The sequence below is a fragment of the Muscardinus avellanarius genome, assembly GCF_963383645.1.
Source record: "Muscardinus avellanarius genome assembly, chromosome: 14".
Taxonomy (NCBI): Eukaryota; Metazoa; Chordata; class Mammalia; order Rodentia; family Gliridae; genus Muscardinus; species Muscardinus avellanarius.
Window position 1 is genome coordinate 13295832 of NC_137800.1, and position 22047 is coordinate 13317878.

Here is a 22047-nt window from a genome sequence, read left to right on the forward strand (position 1 = left end):
AGGGGGCAGGGAGAGGAGTCTGGCTGGGGCCCTGGAGCTCCTAAACCATGTGCACAGGGCAGACGCATCCCCCCTCCCTGCTGGGGGAGGATACACTCAGGGGCTCTCATGTATTAAGTCCCTGGGACTGGACTTAACCACCTGTCCACATATGCACAGGAGTAACCTGGCACTCGCCTTTGCTCTGGGGTCAAACACTCACACGCAAACTCTCTGGCCATCAAGCAAGGGCACATCCACAAGTGTGCACAAACATACATCAGCCACCATGTGCAAGTTCTTTCAAACACTTAGATGACCGCAGGTATACAATGCAATTCACAGACCACACTCCACTAAGAAGGCGGCCCTAGAAATAGATAGGGATGTGTGCACACATACAAAAATAAATACATAAATAAATAAAACTAGTGCCCCTTTCCTGGCTGTCCTTCCTTAGGAGGTCCTCAGCAGCTTTAGAAATAGCCTGTTCTATTCTCCTCTCCCCCCACCCAGTAGTTTCTCCTCAAATCTCTGGAGACAGAATTCTGTTGGGTAGGAGACTGGTACAGGGGATTGAACCCAGGAGCATTCTACCTCTGAGTTACACTCTCAGCCCTTTTTATTCTGAAACAGGGTCTTGCTAAGTTGCTGAGGCTGGCCTCAACGCTGCAGTTCTCCCATCTCACCCTCTTATCTCCTAGAATTACAGGCGTGTGCCACCACATCCAGCTGGAGGTGAGATTCTGAGGAGTGCCTTCTTCCTAAGGAATCTCACTGGTCCCCTCCATCCGGAGCCCAGGGAGACTATATGTTCCTCCTCCCTCAGGGCCCCTAAAAGACTGGGTGACTCAGGGAGCTTAGGGGCTTAGGTGGGTGGGTGACTCAGAGTGTCTGGAAGGGGGTTGTGGTCGGCTGAGAGAAGAGAGTGTATTCAACCTCTGGAGGCTGCATCCTCCCCTCCCCCCGCTCGGAGCCCCCTGAAGTCCACACTGGGCCTTGAGGCCCCCAAGGGGAAGATGGTGATAAGGCCACCTCACCTCCTGCAGATCCCCCAGCTGCCTGCTAAGGGTGTGGTGGAAACAAGGGCCTCCCTGGCTCGGGTTGAGGTCCCACAGACTTCTCTGCTTGTAGAATCAACTGTACCCCATGAGTTGCTGGCAGGTCACCTGGCACAGCCAAGCAGCTCTGGACTCTCAGGGACAGGCCCCTTCATAGAATGGCATCTCAACATACAAGAGATCAGGGCTGCCTTGAAGTCTCTCTGGCCACGGGCTAAGGAGCAGGCTTGAGGGAATCAGCTCTGTGCACACCAACACACCAGCCGGGCTTCCCGCTCACTCTTCTGGTCTTGCCCAGAAGGTCCAGGAACTTCTCCGGGGTGCCAGGGGATTCCATCCCGCCTGCCTGAGTAACCATAACTCAGACTCTAAGGGTCAGAGGAGACTTGGAATGGCAGGGTCTGGCTATTCTCACAGCAACCTGAGATATCGCAGGTAATGGGGGTGGGGGCTGAGGAGCTTTTGTAGCTGGCTCTCAGTGGGAGAGGAAGGAGGAGAAGGAGGGGGGGGGGATAGAGCTGGAGAAGGCCAAGAAAGCAGAGTAAACAGGCACAGTGGCCACATCCCAAGGAAATAGAGGCAGGCAGCTGCCACCATCGCCTCCAGCATGGAGATCAGGCTGCAGAGGGGCCAGGAATAAAGCCAAGGAGAGACGACCCAGAGATGACAGCCTGTGTGTATGGGAACCAGGATTCAATTTTCTTCCAGGAGTGGGCCACAAGACTCAGTCACACCCAACAAGGAGGCCTGATCTGACCTTGAAGCTTGGCCCTGTCAGGCTCTCGGGCCCTCGAGGCCACCCCCAGGCCTGGCCCAGCTCCCCACCAGCCTCAATTCACCCTGGTGGAGAACTTTCTCCAGAGCCCTTGTTTGAAGTTCCAACTCAACCAGCCCCACCCTAGCATGAAATCCGAGCCGATGGAGCCCTCAGCCTTCCCAATCACTCCCATTTCGTTTCCATCGTGAGTGTGGCTTCTACCCATTCTTAGAGGCCTTGCTCCTGCCCCACCTTCTCCAGGAAGACTCCCGCAGACCTTCCCAGGCCCCCACGATCTCTGCTCTGCTGTCCCCGAAGACGGGGCAAGGTGTGTGCTGCTGGCTGGCTGTGTGTTCTTGGGCCCCTACTGGACTATCAGCCCCCTGAGGGCAGGGGTCTGTCTGGCACCTCTTACAATATCAGCCTGGGCCGTATTAGGCATCAGTAAGTGTAGATTATTGAATGGAACTGACACAAGGGTGCGTTCAAGGAGACCTGTTCCTCAAAACCAAGTTCATACCCCCTCCAAAAATCAAAGCTAGAGTCAGAGGCTCAGAACCAGAGCGTAGACAACGAACATTTATTCCGTGCTAAGTGCTAATAAGTGTTTAGCATCTGTTCTCAGATTCCGTCCTTACCACCCGTTCCAACACGGAGAGGTGTATTAGCCATCCCACTTTACAGGTGAGAAAACTGAAGTTCAGAGGTGATGGTTAACTTTCCTGAGGAGGAAGCTACTGAGCAGAGGACGGGAGGCCAGCTCTGTCCACCTCCAGAGCCTGTCCACTCTGCACCCTGCGCACTGCCCGCACATCTCGCATCCTGGTTTGTCACAGGAGGAGGAAGAATCCCCTATTCCTGCTTGTGATACAGCCGCCCAAGTGTGGGGTGGGGGATGCCTGCCCAGGGTCCCTGGGGCCAGGACTCCAGTGGCCTGTCCCCTGGTGTCCAGTTCTAGGAACCATGACCTTGCCTCTGGCTATTTGGAGACAGGCTGGGATCAGAGGCAGGAAGTCTGGGAAAAGTCCTGTTATCTTGTCCCTTGAGTGTCCCAAGCAGCCCGTTCAGGGTCATCGGATGAGGCCAACGGCCCTGGTGCCTGGCCATCTGGTCACTCCAGGGGCAAGACCCTCCTGGTCCTAGCAGCAGTTAAGGGGTTACAGCGGGTCCTCGTGGACAAAGAGCACAAACGCGCACACTGCAGGGCCCTGACCTCAGCTAATTAGCCTCCCGTGTCTGTGGGGTGAAAGGGCCGATGCACAATATGTGAGTTTTCTTTGTGTGACCTCTCTCCCACCCTATCTTGGCCTTGGTAGGGTCCTCCTGGCACACAGGGCACAGGTAAGTCCCCCTTCCTAGCTGGCTTTCTGACTTTGACAGCTGTCTCCTGAGTCCCAGAAAGATGCTGCTGCTGGCTAGAACCAAAGAATGCCCAGAAGCAGACTCTCCGGGGAGCCCTTGGGAAAACTTTCTTCTTCCCCTTGGGCTGGGAAGTGGGGTGGAGACCTACTCCTTGGGGCTACAGGCCTCAGGCACCAACCTAGACAGATGCGCAGCCCCAGGACAGAGAGGCTGGCAAACACCAGTGTTCCACAGAGTGGGAGGGATGGGGGAGAAGGGAAAACACACACACACACACACACACACACACACACACACACACACACACACACACAGAGTTTGGCTGGAAAAGTTTCCTGCAGAAGGAAAATCCTTCTTGCCCGCAGGATTCTTTCGAACCCAAGGAGATTCCCCCAGGATCCCTCCGGGAAGGCAAGAGGCAGCGGCTGCCACCAACAGCAGCAAAACTTCAGTCCTAAAAGTCCCCCAAACTTCCCCCTCCCTCTCTCCCTCGTTCTTTTGTTCCCCCACTGCATTGCCAACCAGGCAGCTCCCGGCTTCCCACGCTGGACTGTCCTCCCCCAACCCCAAACCCTACCGGCCCGCGCCGGGCCCGCGCGCCCCGGCCGCCCGGGGGCTGCGGGGGGCGCTTACCCGCCTTGCAGGGGTCTTTGTAGTTGAGGGGCTCCGGGGCGTCCTCCTCCCCCAGGTCGTAGGTGTAATCGGCCAGGTCGAGCGGCCGGCCGGGGCGCGGCAGCAGCAGCAGCAGCAGCAGCCAGAGCGGCGGGCGGGCCACGCCGGGCATGCTGGCGGCGGCGGTCGCGCCGGGACGCGGGCGGGCGGCGGGATCGGCGCTGGCGGCCGGCGAGGGCGGCGCTGGTGGCCGCGCTCCTACCTCTTCCCTCCCCGCTTCCTGTCTCCCGCCCCCCGCGCGCCGCTCGCCCTGCGCTCCGCGCGCCGGCCTCGCCTGCTTTCCTCCCTTTCTCTCGCCCGCCCCCCCTTTAGGGAAATGAGCTCGCTGGAGGGCGGGTTTTCGCCCAGCTCGGCCCCCCTCGGGGCCGGGACCGTGCTGGGCCCCGCCGGGAAGCGCGCCAGCCGGGGCGGGAGGGGCGCGGGGCCGGGGAGGGGGTGCGGGCTCCGGGGATGCCCGCCGCCCGCCGCCCGCCGGGGACCCCCTGTCCGGCGGCTGGCGATCGCCTCTGCCTCTCCTCCCTGGGTCTGCGATCTGGTCTGGCCGGTCTGGCCCTTTCTCGGACCCTGGCCCTCTTCCCTCTTGCTGTCTCTGTCCCTGGCCTGGTGTCTCTGCCCCTCCCTTAGGACGCACCACTGGAGGGCGCCTAACACCCGTGGATGGCTCCCGGGCTGGCCCGAATCCCCAGCACTCTGAGACACAGGGGACACCCCGAACCCGTCTACGCTCCCCCAAGGCCCTCCCCTTTTGCCCGCCGGCCCCCACCGAGCCTGGACTTCGCGGGTATTGACAGATACAAGTTCGACCCTTTGTTTTTGATGAGGCTGCTTTATTCTTTTGTGGTAGGATTGTCCTGGCCCCTAGAAGCCACCTCTGCTCTGCCACCTCCCACCTCACCCCACAGTTCCCATTTCTCCATCCCTGGGATGTTCCCAAGAACAGCTTCCCGCAAGCCTGCCAAAGGCCCTTTGCTCTCAGATCGCTCCTGCCCTGGAGGGGCTTCTGCAGACCCTGTGAAGCAAGAGAGAGCTGTTGATGGGGGAGGAAGAAATCCTGGGGAGCCACCCACATGCCTGGGGTGCCACCGGGGTATCTGATGAGCCTCCCCTCTTCTGGGCTCCTCCACCTCTTCAGGGGGTTCCCAGTGTCTAGTTAGCTGACAAAGCCAGTGTGCCAAGACCTCCCCCTGCTGCTCAGGTGCCCTGGCAGCCCAACTGCTCACCTGAGGAGTCCTAGATGTAGTAGAGGGGCACCTCTCCGCACAGGGTGCTTACAGCGAGGCCCAGGAAGTCCAGATCGCCAGAGGATGCTTCGGAGGAGCCTCTGTCACGCCCCTCCTCCTGGCCCAGCTTAGAGGTGGGCGCTTCAGGTTTGGGCTGGAAAGGGCACCTACTTTGGAATCTGGGAACTGAGTTTCGGCCTCACCTGCAGCCTTTATTGAGGGACCTCAGGCACTGTCAGGTAACTTCAGAGCCTCAGTTTCCCCACCAATACCGTGCTGGAGTTGGAAGCCCATGGGTGGTGTGGGCTAAGACCATCAACTGGCACCCCACAAGAAGCAGTGATTTACAGGTGTCAGGGAGCCCATCATCTTAAACACCCCTCCCTGCAACCCCAGGAGGGAGACAGCTGGCTTCTTTCACCCACACACCCACCTGTACATTCTGGAATTTCCTGGTGAGAGCCTCAAGACTGGGGATACTCTCTGCAGCCATCTTCATGATGTAGCAGCAGGTTCCTGGGGCTGGCTTATAGGCAGTCAGGAGCTGGGCATGAAACACTGAGGTCATTCAGAAAGGTCCCTGCCTTCCCAGCTCCCTACCCCTGGCTCTGGGTTGGACACAGGGAGTCCCGTTAGATTCAGGCACCCCAGCAGGGGCAAATGGGCTAACGGATGGGGAGCAGTGGGTGTGATGGCATGGCGCAGCTGGGTGATGCTACCAAAGTCTTGCCATTGGTCAAGAGGTCCAGGAGTACCCACCCGCTGGTAGTCATATACGACGATGCCAGTGGAGCCGATGGGGAAGGTGGCAGTGGGCCCCGCATGCTCAGTCAGGGCCAGGCGTTGCTGGGCCTCTGGTGCCCCGATGCTCATCTCGAGGACCTGGGAGGGGGCACAGTGCTGCATAGCACCCTCCTTCTGCTCTCAGCCCTCTAGAGCCCATTGCCCACCCTCAGTCTCTCCTTTACCCAGAAGTCAGGGTGGCTGAGCAGAACTGGGTGCTGGAGGGAGTGGGTTGTCACACTGTGGGGAAGGAGCCTGGTGGTTGCCGTCCCAAGCATCCCTTGCCGCCCCCCCCACCATGCTCCTGGAATGGTCCCCCTCTGCCCAGCGCACCTGCCCTGCGTGCCCCGCGCCTGCTGCTCACCGTCTCGGTGTGTTTCTGGCTCATGTGAAGACCCATGAGCAGAGCCCCCACAATCACCACGACGACGAGGACCACGACGACGACAACAATGAGAAGGCGTTTGAGGTGCAATGGGCAGCAGGGGATTCTGAACCGGCCCTGGGGGGCCGCTGAGTAGTCCTGACAAGGAGGGGTGGGCGGGGAAAGGAGGTTGTGAGGACACCCCCTCCTCTCCCGGCACAGCCTGGACACCCTTCTGTACCCGTGAGGGCTGGATAGTGCATGCTATGCGTCTGCAGAGGAGGGCTGAGGAGAGCAGAGGATTCCTGGATGAGGTGGCGTGGATTCCAACAAGCCCACAGGTGCTTAGAAGCTTAGAGGCAAGGTGTGGTTAGGAGGTGCCCAGGAGGGTCTGTCTCTCCAGTCTTATGTCCTACTGTTTCTTCTAGACCCCAGCACCCCAGCCGCAGCCAGTATCTGCAGTGATGCAGGCTCTTGTACCTCTGTGCTTTTATCCAATCTCAGTGCTCTCCAGAGCCCTTTCCACTGACCCCCACGGTGGAGCTCGGCCTTTTTATAGTGGAACTATTGGCTGCCACATCTCTCCCTCCCAAGAACTCTGTCCTAGCATCCTGGAATTCCCATCCTGCTGTAGCATGGTCCTAGGTAGTTGAGTGAATGAATAGGCCCAGTATGCACGCACGTGCGCGCACACACACACCACCACCATCACCATCACCACCACCATCACCATCACCACCAACAACAACCACGCTCACCGGTGGGCTCTCCATCAAGACCTCTTTGCTGCCCACGTCCATCTTGACACAGTCTCACTCTTCTCCTCATCTCCCAGGAGTGACCAGGTCTTATATATGTCAGCAGGGCGAGGGGACAGAGGTGAAGGACCGGGGCCTCTGTCTGCCAGCCATGCCCTAGGCTTTGAAGCCTGTTTGTTCCTGGCCCTTCAGAGCCACGATCCTGATAAGCCAGCTGCAAGAGCCCATAAGGGCTCTCAGCCCTGGCACATGAGTCTCCTTGGCCCCAGCAAGAGCAAACCTGGGTGAGCTGAGCAAACTTGCCCTTAGGCCACCTGCGCCTCTCACCGTGGGTGTCTTCCTGGCGTGCCTGGCTCTCTTGCTGGCACCTGCCCTGAAGCCTGTGCTTCCTTCTCCTGCCAGGGTGAACTTCTCAGGCAGCCAAGAGGCTGACCATGCCATTTCTCAACAACGTTTCCCAAGCATGTGAGGAGCTCCAGGAAGCAGGTGGAGAATGCAGTGCCCTAGACTCAGAGGGGGCTCTGCTGAAGGCAGGAGGGGCTTTGACAGTGTAGCGTCCATACATAAGGATTTCTCAGAGGTCAGGTTCCTTTTTACCTTGAGTTGCCTCCTCCCACACATCCCGTACTCATCCTCAGACTTACCCCTAGTCATTCTTTTCTTAATTCTGGAAACTCTGTCCCTGCTGGTGGGAAACTCTTAGTCAGGAGTGATGTTTCATTCTTTGCTCTGGGCTTGTCTATAAGCTGAAGGCTTCTGATGACAGATCCCATGCCTGACACTGCATTTTTAGGCTGGGACAGCCTTACATAGATTGGGTGTGATCTTGATCTTCCCCTCCTTGAATCAACCCGTTTGCTCTCTCCCCTCCTATCACCCCACCCCTCTGGATTCCTTCTGTAGCCTCAGATCCCCATCTGCCCCACACAGTGGCTCACACCTGCAGTCCCAGCTGCTCAGGAGGTTGCGGCAGGAGGATCATTTGTGTCCAGGAGTTCAAGACCAGCTGGTCAACATAGCAAGACCCTATCTCAAAAAACACACACACAGGAGCCTGGCGTGGTGGCGCACACTTGTAATCCCAGCGCTTGGGAGGCTGAGACAGGAGGATCGCTCAGGTTTGAAAGCCAGCCTCAGCGACTTAGTGAGGCTCTCAGCAACTTAGAGTATAAAAATAGGTCTGGGAGTATATAGCCCTGAGGTAGAAAAGACCCCTGGGTTCCACCCCCAGTAGCACCAAAACACACACACACACACACACACACACACACACACACACACACACACATATACACACACACAGAGCCAGGCGTGGTGGCTCACGTTTGTAATCCTAGCATTTGGGAGGGTGAGACAGGAGGATCTGGGTTCGCAGACAGCGTCAGCTAGTTAGTGAGGCTCTTTGCAACTCAGTGAGACCCTGTTTCAAAATAAAGAATAAAAAATAGGACTGGGGGGTGCTGCTCAGAGGTAGAATGCCCCTGGGTTCCATCCTCATTACTGAAATAAATAAATAAACACACACACACAAGAAAATGCTGAGTCCTAAAGGTTCTATGCACCTGAATCCCATCCATTTCCAGCCCCTCCTCCCCTCTCCCCTGCCCCACATCTTTCCTCAAAGCCATCTCTGGTGCTTAGTGGCCTGAGTCAAATCTATCCATGACTTGGAGTTGGTTACATCCTTTCTCTCGGGCTTCCCTTCATTTGCTGGGCCAGGTGGTTGCTAAATCCCCCTCACTTCTAAGCTTTAGTTCAAAGTGTAAGCCGGAGCCCCAAACCTCCCTCTCTTGTCTCGACTCCATCCCTTAATATCCTGTGGATGGGCTCCAGCAGCCCACCCCCATACCAATCCACAGCAGCTCAAGGCCCCCGTATAAAACAGCATATAGTACTTGAATGTAACATAGACACATCCTCCTGTATACTTTAAATCATCTTTAGATGACTTATAACACCTGACACCATGTAAGTGATATGTAAATAGTCATTACACTGTATTGTTTAAGAAATAATGGCAAGGGAAAAAGTCTGTACATGTTCAGAACAGACGCAGTTTTTCCCCCAAATACTTTCCATCTACTTTGGGTTGAATTGGCAGATGTGAAAACCAAGGATACAGAAAGCCAGCTGTACTTTAACTCTAAAATGTCACCCTAATTTCTGCCCCTTACCCCAGGCCTCCCCATACCTTGTCCCTACCCTTGGATCATGATCAGGGGCTGGCCCCACACTCTTCAGCCTCGGCAGCTCCCCTGTCCCCACAAGGATCCCCTCTCCAGATGGAGGGCCTGGGCTTGGAGCTTATACGACAGCTGGCATCTGAGCTGAGAGCCCTCAAGGAGCTGGGGGGGGGAAGAAGGGAGGAAATGTTTGCTTCCACCACCCTTCGGCACCCCTCAACTGCCCCTTTAAATATTTGCTTAAGCTTTCAGCAGCCAAGAGAATGTCCTGGGATGAGCGGAGGAAGGGGAGGGAGGGGAAGCGAGAGCCCTCCTCACCCTCGCTGCTTGGCCTGGTGCCAGATGTAGGAGACAGCTCGCCTGCAGTGCCCACTCCTGCCCCCCCCAGGCTCCCTCTCCCACCCCCGGTTGTCCTGACAACCCAGGGATTGATGGCTGACTCACACACTCTGGGCCTGAGCCAGGTGGGCAGCCGGCCAGCAGGAGAGCCAAGGAGAACTGCAGGCATCTCGGGGTCCCTGTGGGCATCTCAGGGGGCCGCGGTGTCCAGCTGGGGGACTTGCTCTGCGCAGGTGCTGTGAGTAGTGCTGGGAAGACCACTCTACTCTCCAGGTCCTCAGTCTCCCTTGCAGACTGCCTGTAGCCTGGCATGCTTACCGCTTGGTGGCTTTTTTTTTTTTTTTTTTTTTTTTTTTGTCTGTCTGGGGGCTAGAGAAGAGTACCATCAAGTTTCATAAATGAAGTTCAGACACAGGTCTTGGGCTCAGAAAGTGAAGAGGCTTTTAGCTGGGCACGCACAACCTCAACCACACACACACACACACACACACACACACACACACACACACACACCGGCCCTTTGCTGCAGCCCTCTGGCTTCTCTCTTGAAGACCATCCACCAGAAAAGCCAAGAGACAACAGCACCTGCTCTGTGACCCCACTGCCCCAGCCCAGAGTGCTGTCCCTTCTCTGGAATCCTCTCACCTCCCTGCCACACTTTCACCTGCCATTGAGAGTGTAGACAATAAGCTGGGGGGGGGGGTTTGCTCTGTCTCTCCCCACCCCCCAGGATGCCATCCTGGTGAAAGAAGGACTGTGCTCTCCTTGCATTGTGCTTCCGTAAACCTGCCACAGGGCAAGGAGTATGCGCAGGGCCCGCCCGCACATGATAAGAGTCAACCAAACAGGAGCACCTCCTGCTGGAATGGCTGTCAATAGCTTTTTCCTTCCGTTTGTGGAGGGCTCCCATCGGCTGCTCTGGGATCCAGTGTGAATCTTTCTGCTTTTCTCGACTTTAGTATGCTCATCTGTAAAATGGGACAACTGTTGCCTGTCTTGTCCACCTGACCAAGCCGTTGGAAAGCTCCAAAGAATCATATATGTGAAAGTGTAATCGTTACCCAGTGTGCATCTCAGTAGCTGAGCACAGGACCCAAACTCCGCCTCCACGTCTGGCTCTGGGTGTCCTCTACGAGGACTATGGGTGATGGAGAGCCCCATGGTGGCCACCCCTTCTGTGTGTGCCTCGCCTCCTCCCCACCCCAGCTCCTCAGCTGCACGGGTTGGGACAAGATTCACTCTGCCCTTTGTGTGCTGGGCAGAGCTGTGCCAGGGACGGGTGGGGATCATTGCCCAGCTGCCCCAGCCACCATCCCCGCCCCCTGGCCTCCCTTTCCTCAAGCTGGCATGAGGAGGGCAGCATGGGCAGCTGGACATGTAGCAGCAAGTCAGTGTCAAGGGGCAGGGGTATCCCTGGCTGCAACAACGGGACACCACTGCTGGCAGAGGCAGGGGCCGCTGGGGAAGCATCTGGAAGCAGTGGTCTCGTTTCCCTAGACTGATGTGGACAGAGTACTCAACTAGGAGCCTGGTGCTGACTTCCAGACCTGTGGGCTCCTGGGACAGTGCCCCAAGCCCCTCCCCTGGGACAGGACATGGTATAGAGCAGCCATCTGCAAACTTTTGGTTCCAGGATCCCTTAATATTCTCAAAAAGTATTGAGGACCCTAAAAAGCTTCATTTATGAGTGTTAAATCTACTAGTACCCACCATCCTGACATTTACCAAGGAATTTTTTTTTTATTGGTACATTATAGTCAGAGCTTTTTTTTTTTTTTTGTGGTACTGGGGTTTCTGGAAACCCTTCTACCTCTGGGCTACACTCCCTGACTTATTTTTATACTTTTTAAATTTGGAAGCAGGATCTCTTAAGCCAGCGCAGCTGGCTTCGAACCAGTGCGCTCCTCCTGTCTCCACCTCCCAAGAGCGGGGATTACAAGCGTGTGCCACCACGCCCGGCTAGTCAGACATCTTAATAGGGCACAGGATGGTAGAGGCATACAGGCACACATCACTCATTTAGTTCCACCCCAATCCATCCCCTCTCCCTCCTTCTCATGTTTGCCTTAGTGAGTGACTTGGATATTATTGTGAATGTACATCGTGTACATTAGGGAATTTCCCTCACCAAGGAATTTTTATTTAAAATATTTATTTAAAATAGTAAGCCAGGCCAGGTGTGGTGTCGCACGCTTGTAATCCCAGCATTCGGGAGGCTGAGACAGGAGGATCACGGTTCTCAGACAGTCTCAGCTACTTAGTGAGACCCTCCATAACTTAGTGAGATCCTGTTTCAAAATAAAGAATAAAAAACAGGGCAAGGGGTGTAGCTTGGAGGTAGAATAGCCCCTAAGTTCCATCCCCAGATCTGCAATAAATAAATAAATAAATAAATAAATAAATAAATAAATAAAATAGTAAGTGGGGCGTGGTGGTACACTTATAATCCCAGCATTTGGGAGGCTGAGACCAGAGGATTGCTGTTCGAGGACAGCCTCAGCTACTACTTAGTGAGGCTCTTTTCAATTCAGTGAGACCCTATTTCAAAATAAAGAGAATTTAAAAAAAAAATAGGGCTGCGGTTGTAACTCTAAGGTAGAATGCCTGGGTTCCATTCCCGGTACTGCAAAAAGTAAATAAAATAAAATAGTAATAACAAGCTGGGCATGATGGCACACACTTGTAATTCCAGCACTTGGGAGGCTGAGACAGGAGGATCACAGGTTCAAAGCCTGCCCTGGAAATTTAGAGGCTCTCAGCAAACCTAGTTGTGACCCTGTTTCTAAATAAGAAATAAAATAGAGCTGAGGGTGTAGCTTGGAGGTAAAATGCCTCTGGGTTCAATCCCTAGTACCAAAAAAAAACCCACACACACACACACACAAAAAAAAGTAATAACAAGTCATACATGGTAGCACACACCAGTAATTCCAGTACTTGGGGAGATGAGACGGGAGGATCACAGGTTCGAGGCCAGCCTCAGCATTTAGTGAGGCCCTTCTCAATTTAGGGAGAACCTGTTTCCAGATAAAACAATGCCTAGGGGTGTAACTCAAAGGTAGAATGTCCCTGGGTTTAATCCCAACGACACACACACACACACACACACACACACACACGTAACAACAAATCTATTGTATGACATACATCACATACATTTTAAATGAACTATGTCAAAAAAACTAGTAAGAAGAATGCTACTGTTTTTCTTTCTTTCTTTCTTTTTCTTTCTTTTTCTTTTTTTTTTTTATGGAACCCAGGGGCATTCTACCTTAGAGCTACACTCCATGCCCTATTTTGTATTCTTTTTAAAATTTGAAACAGGGTCTCACTAAGTTGCGGAGGACCTCACTAAGTAGCTGAGGCTATCCGCGGACCGCGATCCTCTGGTCTCAGCCTCCCAAATGCTGGGATTACAAGCACGCGCCACCATGCCCGACTTACTGTTTTTCATTTTTTGCAAAAATTTTTTTGGTACTAGGGATGGAACCCCTTCTACCTCTGGGCTACACTCCTAGACCTATTTTATGTTTTATTTGGAAACAGGGTCTCACTAAATTGCTGAGAGCCTCACTAAGTAGATGAGGCTGAATTCAAACCTGTGTGATCCTCCTGTCTCAGCCTCCCAAGTACTGGGAATACAAGCGTGCGCCATCACACCCGGCTTGCAAATCTTTTTTAATTTCAGGATTAATAGAAGATACATCATGTAAGCTCTGAAAAATTCCAGGGTAATTCTGTGAGAACCTGAATGTGAAAAGGACACACACTGTCTTCTTACAAGGAAAGGAATTAACGAATTAACCCCAGTGGAAGTTTCTCAAGGGCCAGTGGGCTCCCAGAGCCACCCCTGAAGACCTCTGGTAAAAAAAAAAAAAGGCCACTGTGGACTTTGAGGTGGGACTTCTGGTCCTAGGGCTACACTTTTCTTTCTTTTTTAAATTTCTTTTTCCTTTTCCTTTTTTTAAACTGGGGATTAATCCCAGGGACATTCTACCTCCAAGTTACACCCCCAGACCAAGAGGTCTTGCTAAGTTGCTGAGAATCTTGCTAAATTGCCGAGGCTGGCCTTGAACCTGTGATTCTCCCGTCTCAGCAAGTATTGGGAACCGCCATGCCCGGTACTTTTCTTTTCTTGTTTGTGAGTCTAGGGATGGAACCCAGGGGCATTTGACCTACGAGCTACACCCCCTGCTCTATTTTTTTTTTCTTTATTTTGAAACTGGGTCTCACTGAGTTGCAGAGGGCCTAAGTAGCTGAGGCTGTCCGCGAACCCTGATCCTCCGGTGTCAGCCTCTCGAATGCTGGGATTACAAGCGTGCGCCACCATGCCCGGCGGTACTCTTCTTATTTGTAAAAGAAAGTTTATACGTATTTCTTCAAAGGGACAGGGGATTAACTATGCCCAATGCCCAGTGCAAGACAGGCATAGCAAGCTTGGATTCTTTCCTCTTCTTCTGGGCCTCAGTTTCCTCGTTTGTAACACCAAGGCGGCACTGGAACGCACCCAGGGCACTTCCCAGCTCCAACAGGCTGTGGTTGCGCAGTGAGAACTGTTCCAGAATTCCACACTTCCCACTCCAGCTCCGGGGGCCCGATTCTCTTTGCAGGTCGGGGACACAAAGGCACATTGTGTTCAGGGGCCGGTGGGAACACCCAAGTGCTTTTAGAAGCACCCTTGAGCTTCTGATCTAGCAGGCCAACCTAGATACGCCACGGCACGCAGAGGCTCAGGGATCCGTGCACCCCGCGCAGAGACAGGTGTGCACACTGTCATCCCAACGCAGGGACGCACATGTATACATTCGCTCACACACGTGCGCTCGCACAGAGCCCCGCGGGCTGCAGAGGGCCGGGGAGGGCACACCAAGGCCGGCCCCGGCCACCGCTCCTTCCTTCGGCCGCGCTGCTCCGGGCGGGTGCGGGCCTCCCCTCCTCCCCCGCGCGCGCCCCCGCCGCCCGCGCCGCAGTCCGCGTCCACACAGTCGGGGCAGCCCTCGGTTGCGGCTCCGGAGCCGGCTCGGGAGCGAGCAAGGGAGGGGACCGCAGCCCGCGCCCGAGGGCAGGAGGAGTCGCTGGTCTAGAGGGCCGAGCTGCGAGCGGTGGCGGGTGGCACAGTCTGCGGGGAGCGGTGGGGCGCGGGCCGGCCGGGCGGAGGCAGAGCCTGCAGGCATGGCGGGGCTGCGGGCCAGGTGGGGCCCAGGGCCGGGGCTGCTGGCATTGTCCACACTGGGTTTCTGCCTAATGCTGCAAGTCAGTGCCAAGAGACCCCCCAAGACGCCCCCCTGCCCGCCCAGCTGCTCCTGCACCAGGGACACCGCCTTCTGCGTGGACTCTAAGGCAGTGCCCAGGAACCTGCCCTCTGAGGTCATCTCCCTGTGAGTGTCCACCTGGCCTTGGGGGTGGGAGGGGCAGGAGGGCAAGGAGCACTCTGGAAGTGGAGGGAGGGCCCCTGATTCCCCTCTCCAGACTGTGGGGGCCAGGAAGACTCTGGGGGTCCTCAGAGGTGGGGCCCCAGCTGCACAGAGCTCTGCAGTCCTGCGGGCTCAGCGGCCATGGCTGTGGAAAGCAGGAGTTTATAGCCAAGAATATCACCAGCCACAGCCGCAGCGGCAGCAGCAACAAGCCTACTAAGTGCAGGGCTCCAGACTTGGTGGAGGGGGGTATTTACCTGAGCGTGTGGGCCCCTGCTGTGATGTTCCACCAAGGGCCGAGGGGGGGAGGAGGCCTAGCAGGAGGGGGAGGGGAGGCCAGAGAGGGTGCCCTCGGGATACCCTGGCACGGGGCACATGCCCGCCACTGGGCCAGCCGCTCTACACCCAGCTGGGGAGCCTCACTTGTAGCAACTGGCCCCCAGCGCCCCCACCGCCTGCGGGGCTGGAGAGCCTGCCAGGTCCTTGGGAGCAGCGTGCTGGCCCCTCCCCCACCCAGGGCCGGGCCCTCAGTAGCCAGCTCTCTGTAGGCGTTCAGGTGGTGAGGATGGCTCAGGTAATGGAACCTTTGGGCCAGGGCAGTGGGGGAGGAAGATGGTGACAGAGGGCGGTGAGTTTGGGACTAGAAGGGGGGCAGGGCTGATGAGTACAGAAGCCACTGCCCTGTCCACCTCTCTGGCCAGCATAGACTCCCCACAGTACTGACGTTAAGTGTCCCCTACAGGACCCTGGTGAATGCTGCCTTCTCAGAGATCCAGGATGGCGCCTTTGCCCACCTTCCACTGCTGCAGTTCTTGTATGGATGGGGCCCGGGGGGTGGTGAGCGGGCGTCAGGGCATGGGAGAAGGGGGCTGATGCTGGACTGGGGTAACTGCGATGGGTGGCGCAGCCTTCGGAGATGAAGATGCAGGGTCCTTTTTGCTCCAGTAGGATAAGCCATTAAAGGAGGAGCAGCCTGGAGCTGGGAGTTGGGCAGCAGGTGGAGAGGAGAGCTAGGGACTGCATGCAGAATCCAGACAGCAAGATTTGGGCATGGACTTGACTCCTCTGGAGACCAAAGAGAGCTGGGAGCAATAGCTTGGGCCAGTGTCAGAGGATGGACACTGTGGGAGGGGGTCACCTTAGAAACAAGTGACCCCAGGGATCTGGGTTTGAAGAGAGAGCTCGAAGTTGAAAGGGGGAATGAAAGACAGAGTGGGCTGGGATAAGGGTGGAGAGAAGAGAGAGGAGATGCCACAGAGGAGGGCCAGGAGCCAGCTTGGCCGGGGAACTCTGTCCTGTCATTTTTAGAAGCAAGAGGGAGCCTGGGAGCTTCTGGTGGCTTGGGGGCTCTCTGCTAGGGTCCCAAGGTGAAGGGGGAAGAGAGCCCGAATTGGGGGAGTCTGGGGTGAGACTGAGGGCTGGGCAGCAGGCACACCCTTGGGAACTCTAATTCCATCTCTGTCTTCCCAGGTTACTCAACTCCAACAAGTTCACGCTGATCGGAGACAACGCCTTCACAGGACTGTCGCACCTGCAGTACCTGTGTGTGGGAGGGAGGAGGCAATGGGAAAAGAGAAGGAAGGGGGAGCCCAGGCCCCGGCTGAGAAGGGGGTGGGGGAGGTGGGAGCCCATGGATACCCTAAGCAGAGGGCCATTTCATCCAGGCCCCATGTAACCAGGGCTTGCTGTTGCTGCACCCAGAGTAAGCCTGTCTCCAGCTGGCTAGGGTGTAGGAAATGGCCGCTTGGGGGTCTGGGATCCTGAGGAGCAGCTGAGGTGTTTTCCTGTTTTCTCCAGCTTCATTGAGAACAATGACATCTGGGCACTCTCCAAGTTTACCTTCCGGGGACTCAAGTCCTTGACACACCTGTGAGTAACCACACACAGACACTCACCGGACCAAAGCCCCGCATCATCTCCAGAACGAGGCCTTTAGCCCCAGTCAGCATCTTCAGGTGATGCCGGGCTCTCTCTTGCAGATCACTGGCCAACAATAACCTGCAGACACTGCCCAGAGACATCTTCCGGCCCCTGGACATCCTGAGTGACTTGTAAGGCCCGAGTCCCGCCACTTCCCAGCATGCCACAGAGGGTACACCTCTGGGGGTGGTGGTGTAGGAGTTGGAGTTGGGGCAATCAGAAGGTCTTGAGAGGCTGGGAGGGCTTGGGGTTGGGGGACACTGAGAAGGTGAGGTCGAGTTAGATAGAGACGGCAGCCTTCCAAGTCGGGGCTTCTCACGGCACCCGGGGACCTTCTCAAAGTGCATGTGAGATATTCGGTGCTTATGTTTCAAAACTATTTGCTTAGCCTGGCGTGGTAGCACACACTTGTCATCCCAGTAACCGGGGAGGCTGAGGCAGGAGGATCGCAGGCTCAAGGACAGCCTCAGCAAGTAGTGAGACTTTTATTAACCTAGAGAGACTGTTTCCAAATAAAAATAAAATAGAGCTGGGGGGTGTAGCTTAGAGGTAGAATGCCCATGGGTTCAATCCCCAGTACTACAGAAAACCCCCAAACAAACAAACAAACAACAACAAAAACAAAACCCCTGTGCTTGTAAACCAGACATTTGATTTGAACCTGCATGAAAAGTCCCACTGCACAGTTGCAATTATTTATTTATTTTTTTTCTTGCGGTACTGAGGATGGAACTCAGGGGCGTTCAACCTCCAAGCTATACTCCCAGCCCTATTTTTTATTATTTATTTATTTATTTGTGTGTGTGCGGTACTGGGGGTGGAACCCAGGGGCTTTTCTACCTCCGGGCTACACTCCCAGACCTATTTTATATTTTATTTGGAAACAGGGTCTCTCATTAAATTGCTGAGAGCCTCACGAGGTAGCTGAGGCTGGCTTTGGACCTGCGCGATCTTCCTGTCTCAGCCTCCCAAGTCTGGAATTACAAGTGTGCGCCACCGCACTCAGTTTATTCTTTATTTTGAAACAAGTTCTCACTAAGTTGGGAAGGCCTCACTAAGTAGCTGAGGCTGTGAACTGTGATCCTCCTGTCTCAAGCTCCCAAATGCTGGGATTACAAGCATGCGCCACCACACCAGGCCCTATTTATCATTATTTACACAAGAAAATAAAAGCTAGCCGGGCATGGTGGCGCACGCCTGTAATCCCAGCACTTGGGAGGCTGAGACAGGAGGATTGCTGAGGACAGCCTCAACTGCTACTTAGTGAGACCCTTCACAATTCAGTGAGACCCTGTTTCAAAATAAAGAATAAAAAGCCAGGCATGGTGGCGCACGCTTGTAATCCCAGCATTTGGGAGGCTGAGACTGGAGGATCACGGTTTCCAGCCAGCCTCAGCTATTTAGTGAGGCCCTTTGCAACTTAGTGAGACCCTGTTTCAAAATAAAGAATAAAAAACAGGGCAGGGGGTGTAGATTGAAGGTAGAATGCCCCTGAGTTCCATCCCCAGTACTGCAAAAGACAAGAAGAGAAAAGAAAGAAAATAAAAACCCTGGATTGTGGGCCAGTTGGAGGACCGGGAATGTGATGTGTACCTGTGCACACGGCCCACTGCAAAAGCCACCTAGCCAAGGGGCCAGCGTGGCCTGTGCTCGGCCCACACGCCTCCGGCCCCGCCTGTGCTCCTGGGGCTGCGCCCACCCAACGCGAAGCAGCTCCCAGCCGCCTGGTCAAGGTCTAGTCCTGAAAGCCTGGAGGGTGGGGTGGGCGGAGCAGCTGAGGCCTCCCCGTTGTCCCCCACCCCGCCCTCACGATCCAGGGACCTCCGGGGCAACGCACTCAACTGTGACTGCAAGGTGAAGTGGCTGGTGGAGTGGCTGGCGCACACCAACACCACGGTGGCGCCCATCTACTGCGCCAGCCCGCCCCGCTTCCAGGAGCACAAGGTGCAGGACCTGCCGCTGCGGGAGTTTGACTGCATCACCACCGGTAGGAGGCGCCCTGCGGCCGCCCCGCCCACCCCACCCCGCCCCACCGCGTGCTCTCCGGTACTGAGCCCCGCCCACACCTCTGTCCCTGTAGATTTCGTGCTCTACCAGAGCCTGTCCTTCCCAGCAGTGTCTGCTGAGCCCTTCCTCTACTCCAGCGACCTCTACTTGGCTCTGGCCCAGCCCGGCGCCAGTGCCTGCACCATCCTGAAGTGGGACTATGTAGAAAGACAGCTCCGAGATTATGACAAAATCCCAGGTACCAGTGGCTGACCCGCCTGTGCTGCCCTGGCTGGGGGGATGTGGCCAGAGGCGCCTGTGTTGGACACTGTCGAATTCCTGTAGGTGGAGAGACAGCTGAGTCATGGTCTCTGCCCTTGAAGGCTTCCCCAGACTTCCCTGTGTGTGGGGAGGTCAATACATACAAGATAACATCCTTTTATTATTTATTTATTTACTTATTTATTTATTTTGCGCTACTGGGGATGGAACCCAGGGGCATTCTACCTCCAAGCTACGCCCCCAGCCCTACTTTTATCTTAATTCTTTATTTTAAAACAGTTGCAAAGAGCCTCACTCCGGGATACCAGATCCTCCTGTCTCAGTCTCCCAAATGCTGAGATTACAAGCCTGCACCACCACGCCTGGCTCAAGGTAACATCTTTTTAGAAGGTAGGTAAACTGGGTCTGGTGGTGCACATTTGTAATCCCAGCATTTGGGAGGCTGAGACAGGAGGATCTCGGTTCACGGACGGCCTCAGCTACTACTTCGTAAGTAAGGCCCTTTGCAATTCAGTGAGACCCTGTTTCAAGATAAAGAATAAAAAATAGGGCTGGGTATAGCTTGGAAGTAGAATGCCCCTGGGTTCCATCCCCAGTACTAAAAAAAAAAAAAAAAAAAAAAAAAGGTAGGTGCTAGGAGGAAGACATGAACACCAGGCTCTAGACAACCAAGGAAGGAAGGCGTTCAGGTGGAAGAGATGTCTTTTTAATGTGGTACTGGGGATTAAACCCAGGAGCATTCTACCTCCGAGGCCATCCCCAGACCTATTTATTATTCTTTATTTTTGAAATGGGTCTCACTAAGTTGCAGAGGGCCTCACTAAGCTGAGTTCAGCTGCGAACCTGTTATCTAGAACCTGTCTCAGCCTCCCAAGTACTGGGGTTACAGGCGTTCACCACCATGCCTGGTTTAAAACTTTTTTTAAAAAAAAAAGGGAAGGAGTTGGGTGTGGTGGTGCAGGCCTGTAATCCCAGTACTTGGGAGGCTGAGACAGGAGGATTTCAGGATTGAGAGCCTCTCAGCAACCTGGTGAGACCTTGTTTCCAAATAAGAAAATAAAATCAGGGTGTGGGTATACCTTGGAAGTAGAATGCCTCTGAGTTCAATCCCCCGTATCACAACAAAAAAAGAAAAAGAAAGAAAAGAAGTAGGAGTCCTCAGGAGGATGTGTTATCCTGCACCGCTCTCCCCCCATGAAGGTATCCTTTGGTATGTCTAGGACTTCTCGCCCTCTGTGGCTGGCCACTTACCAGTGGGGTAGCTCAGGTCACGTCCCCTTTTTCTCTCGGAATCTCAGCTTCTTTCTATGTGGAATAGGCACAGTGATGGGACCCTTTTCCGCGTGATTAATGGAGGTAATAGATGTTTACGCTTAGCTCGGTGACTACCTGCAATAAAAATCCAGTAATTGACATATGGTTTAAATAAGTGGTCCATGTCTAGGGATACCTCTACTGTGCTCATTGTCAGCTTGTCGAACCCTGGAGGCAAGGGTGGAGCCAGGATGATGTAACACTGATGGTTAGCTGTGAAATAGAAATTAACACGCAGTGATGGGTGGATGGCAGTGATGGGTGGATGGCCGTCAGTGGGGTGGAATTCTGCAGCATAGCCTCCATCTGAGCCAGATTTGGGGGCACTGATCTCCTCCTCTGATGCGTGAGATGGGGTGGGAACTGCAGGGCCCACCTGGCACCGCCTGACGCTGACTGCCTGTGTCCCGGCAGCGCCCTCAGCAGTGCACTGCAAGCCGATGGTGGTGGACAGCCAGCTATACGTGGTTGTGGCCCAGCTGTTTGGTGGCTCTTACATTTACCACTGGGATCCCAACACCACCCGCTTCACCAAGCTGCAGGACATCGACCCCCAGCGCGTGCGCAAGCCCAATGACCTGGAGGCCTTCCGCATCGACGGTGACTGGTACTTTGCCGTGGCGGACAGCTCCAAGGCGGGTGCCACCAGCCTCTACCGTTGGAACCAGAATGGCTTCTACTCTCACCAGGCTCTGCACGCCTGGCACCGAGACACTGACCTTGAGTTTGTGGATGGTGAGGGGAAGCCGCGGCTGATCGTGTCCAGCAGCTCCCAGGCACCTGTCATCTACCAATGGAGTCGTACCCAGAAGCAGTTTGTGCCGCAGGGGGAGGTGACCCAGGTGCCTGATGCCCAGGCTGTGAAACACTTCCGTGCCGGCCGTGACAGCTACCTGTGCCTCAGCCGCTACATTGGTGACTCCAAGATCCTGCGCTGGGAGGGGACCCGTTTCTCCGAGGTGCAAGCCCTGCCCTCCCGGGGCTCGCTGGCCCTGCAACCCTTCCTGGTGGGTGGCCGCCGCTACCTGGCCCTGGGCAGCGACTTCTCCTTCACCCAGATCTACCAGTGGGATGAGGGGCGACAGAAGTTTGTGCGGTTCCAGGAGCTGGCTGTGCAGGCCCCTCGGGCTTTTTGCTACATGCCGGCTGGGGATGCCCAGCTGCTCCTGGCCCCGAGCTTCAAGGGACAGACACTAGTGTACCGTCACGTAGTGGTGGATCTCAGTGCCTAACGGGGTGCCGAGGCCTCTAGGCACCTTAGGGTGGCCCTGGAGGCTGGGCAGGGGCCTCCATGAGCAGCATGTGCCCATGTGAAGTCACACACGGCCAACCTGCATATGTGTATTACACACGCAGCCGGTAAGCCCAGACACTTGAGAAGGACTAGCCAGGAGAGCCAGTCCCGGTCACTGTAATCTGCAGGAGTATCTATACATACGCTAGGCACCCCAGCGCCCAGGCCATTCTGTGTGTGCACCTGTTACTACCCTCCATCCACGGGCCACACCCTCTTGCTCTGCTCCCTGCGGCCAGGCTGTGGTGCGGGAGGAACCTCGCCCTCCTGTTCTCCTTCCAAGCCTCCCGGGCCTCAGGCCTTTCCCGTGAGTGCTCCAGGTGTTTATTTACCCACTCACACTCCAGTCACAGCACTCT

At 55.4% G+C, this 22047-nt stretch overlaps 3 protein-coding genes across 8 annotated transcripts in view; 1 reads left to right on the forward strand and 2 right to left on the reverse strand.

Moving 5' to 3' along the window:
• The window catches only part of BMP1 (bone morphogenetic protein 1), a gene marked incomplete at both ends in the record, with an annotated part of 48575 nt that extends 44632 nt beyond the window's left edge, over window positions 1-3943 (reverse strand). For all 4 annotated transcript variants that reach the window (XM_080709996.1, XM_080709994.1, XM_080709995.1 and 1 more), the window contains one exon: window positions 3793-3943. In XM_080709996.1, the coding sequence (XP_080566122.1) occupies window positions 3793-3943 (151 nt within the window). The remainder of the gene's footprint in view (window positions 1-3792) is intronic.
• A 1118-nt stretch (window positions 3944-5061) lies between these two features.
• SFTPC (surfactant protein C) lies at window positions 5062-6998 on the reverse strand (the record flags this gene model as incomplete). Of its 3 annotated transcripts, none has more annotated exons than XM_080710116.1 (5): window positions 5062-5205; window positions 5485-5595; window positions 5811-5933; window positions 6199-6357; window positions 6957-6998. In XM_080710116.1, the coding sequence occupies 5 exons, from the start codon at window positions 6996-6998 to the stop codon at window positions 5062-5064; spliced, it is 579 nt and encodes a 192-aa protein (XP_080566242.1). The 3 variants fall into 3 exon arrangements, with proteins under 3 accessions (XP_080566242.1, XP_080566241.1, XP_080566243.1); XM_080710115.1 differs by having other exon boundaries at window positions 5062-5218; window positions 5477-5595; XM_080710117.1 differs by lacking the exon at window positions 6199-6357 and having other exon boundaries at window positions 5062-5218; window positions 5477-5595.
• A 7652-nt stretch (window positions 6999-14650) lies between these two features.
• On the forward strand, window positions 14651-21626 carry LGI3 (leucine rich repeat LGI family member 3; the record flags this gene model as incomplete). Its single annotated transcript, XM_080710603.1, has 8 exons — window positions 14651-14856; window positions 15635-15706; window positions 16363-16434; window positions 16690-16761; window positions 16872-16943; window positions 18630-18799; window positions 18893-19057; window positions 20809-21626. 8 exons carry the CDS (start codon window positions 14651-14653, stop codon window positions 21624-21626), a joined length of 1647 nt encoding a protein of 548 aa, XP_080566729.1.
• Window positions 21627-22047: the final 421 nt, after the last annotated feature.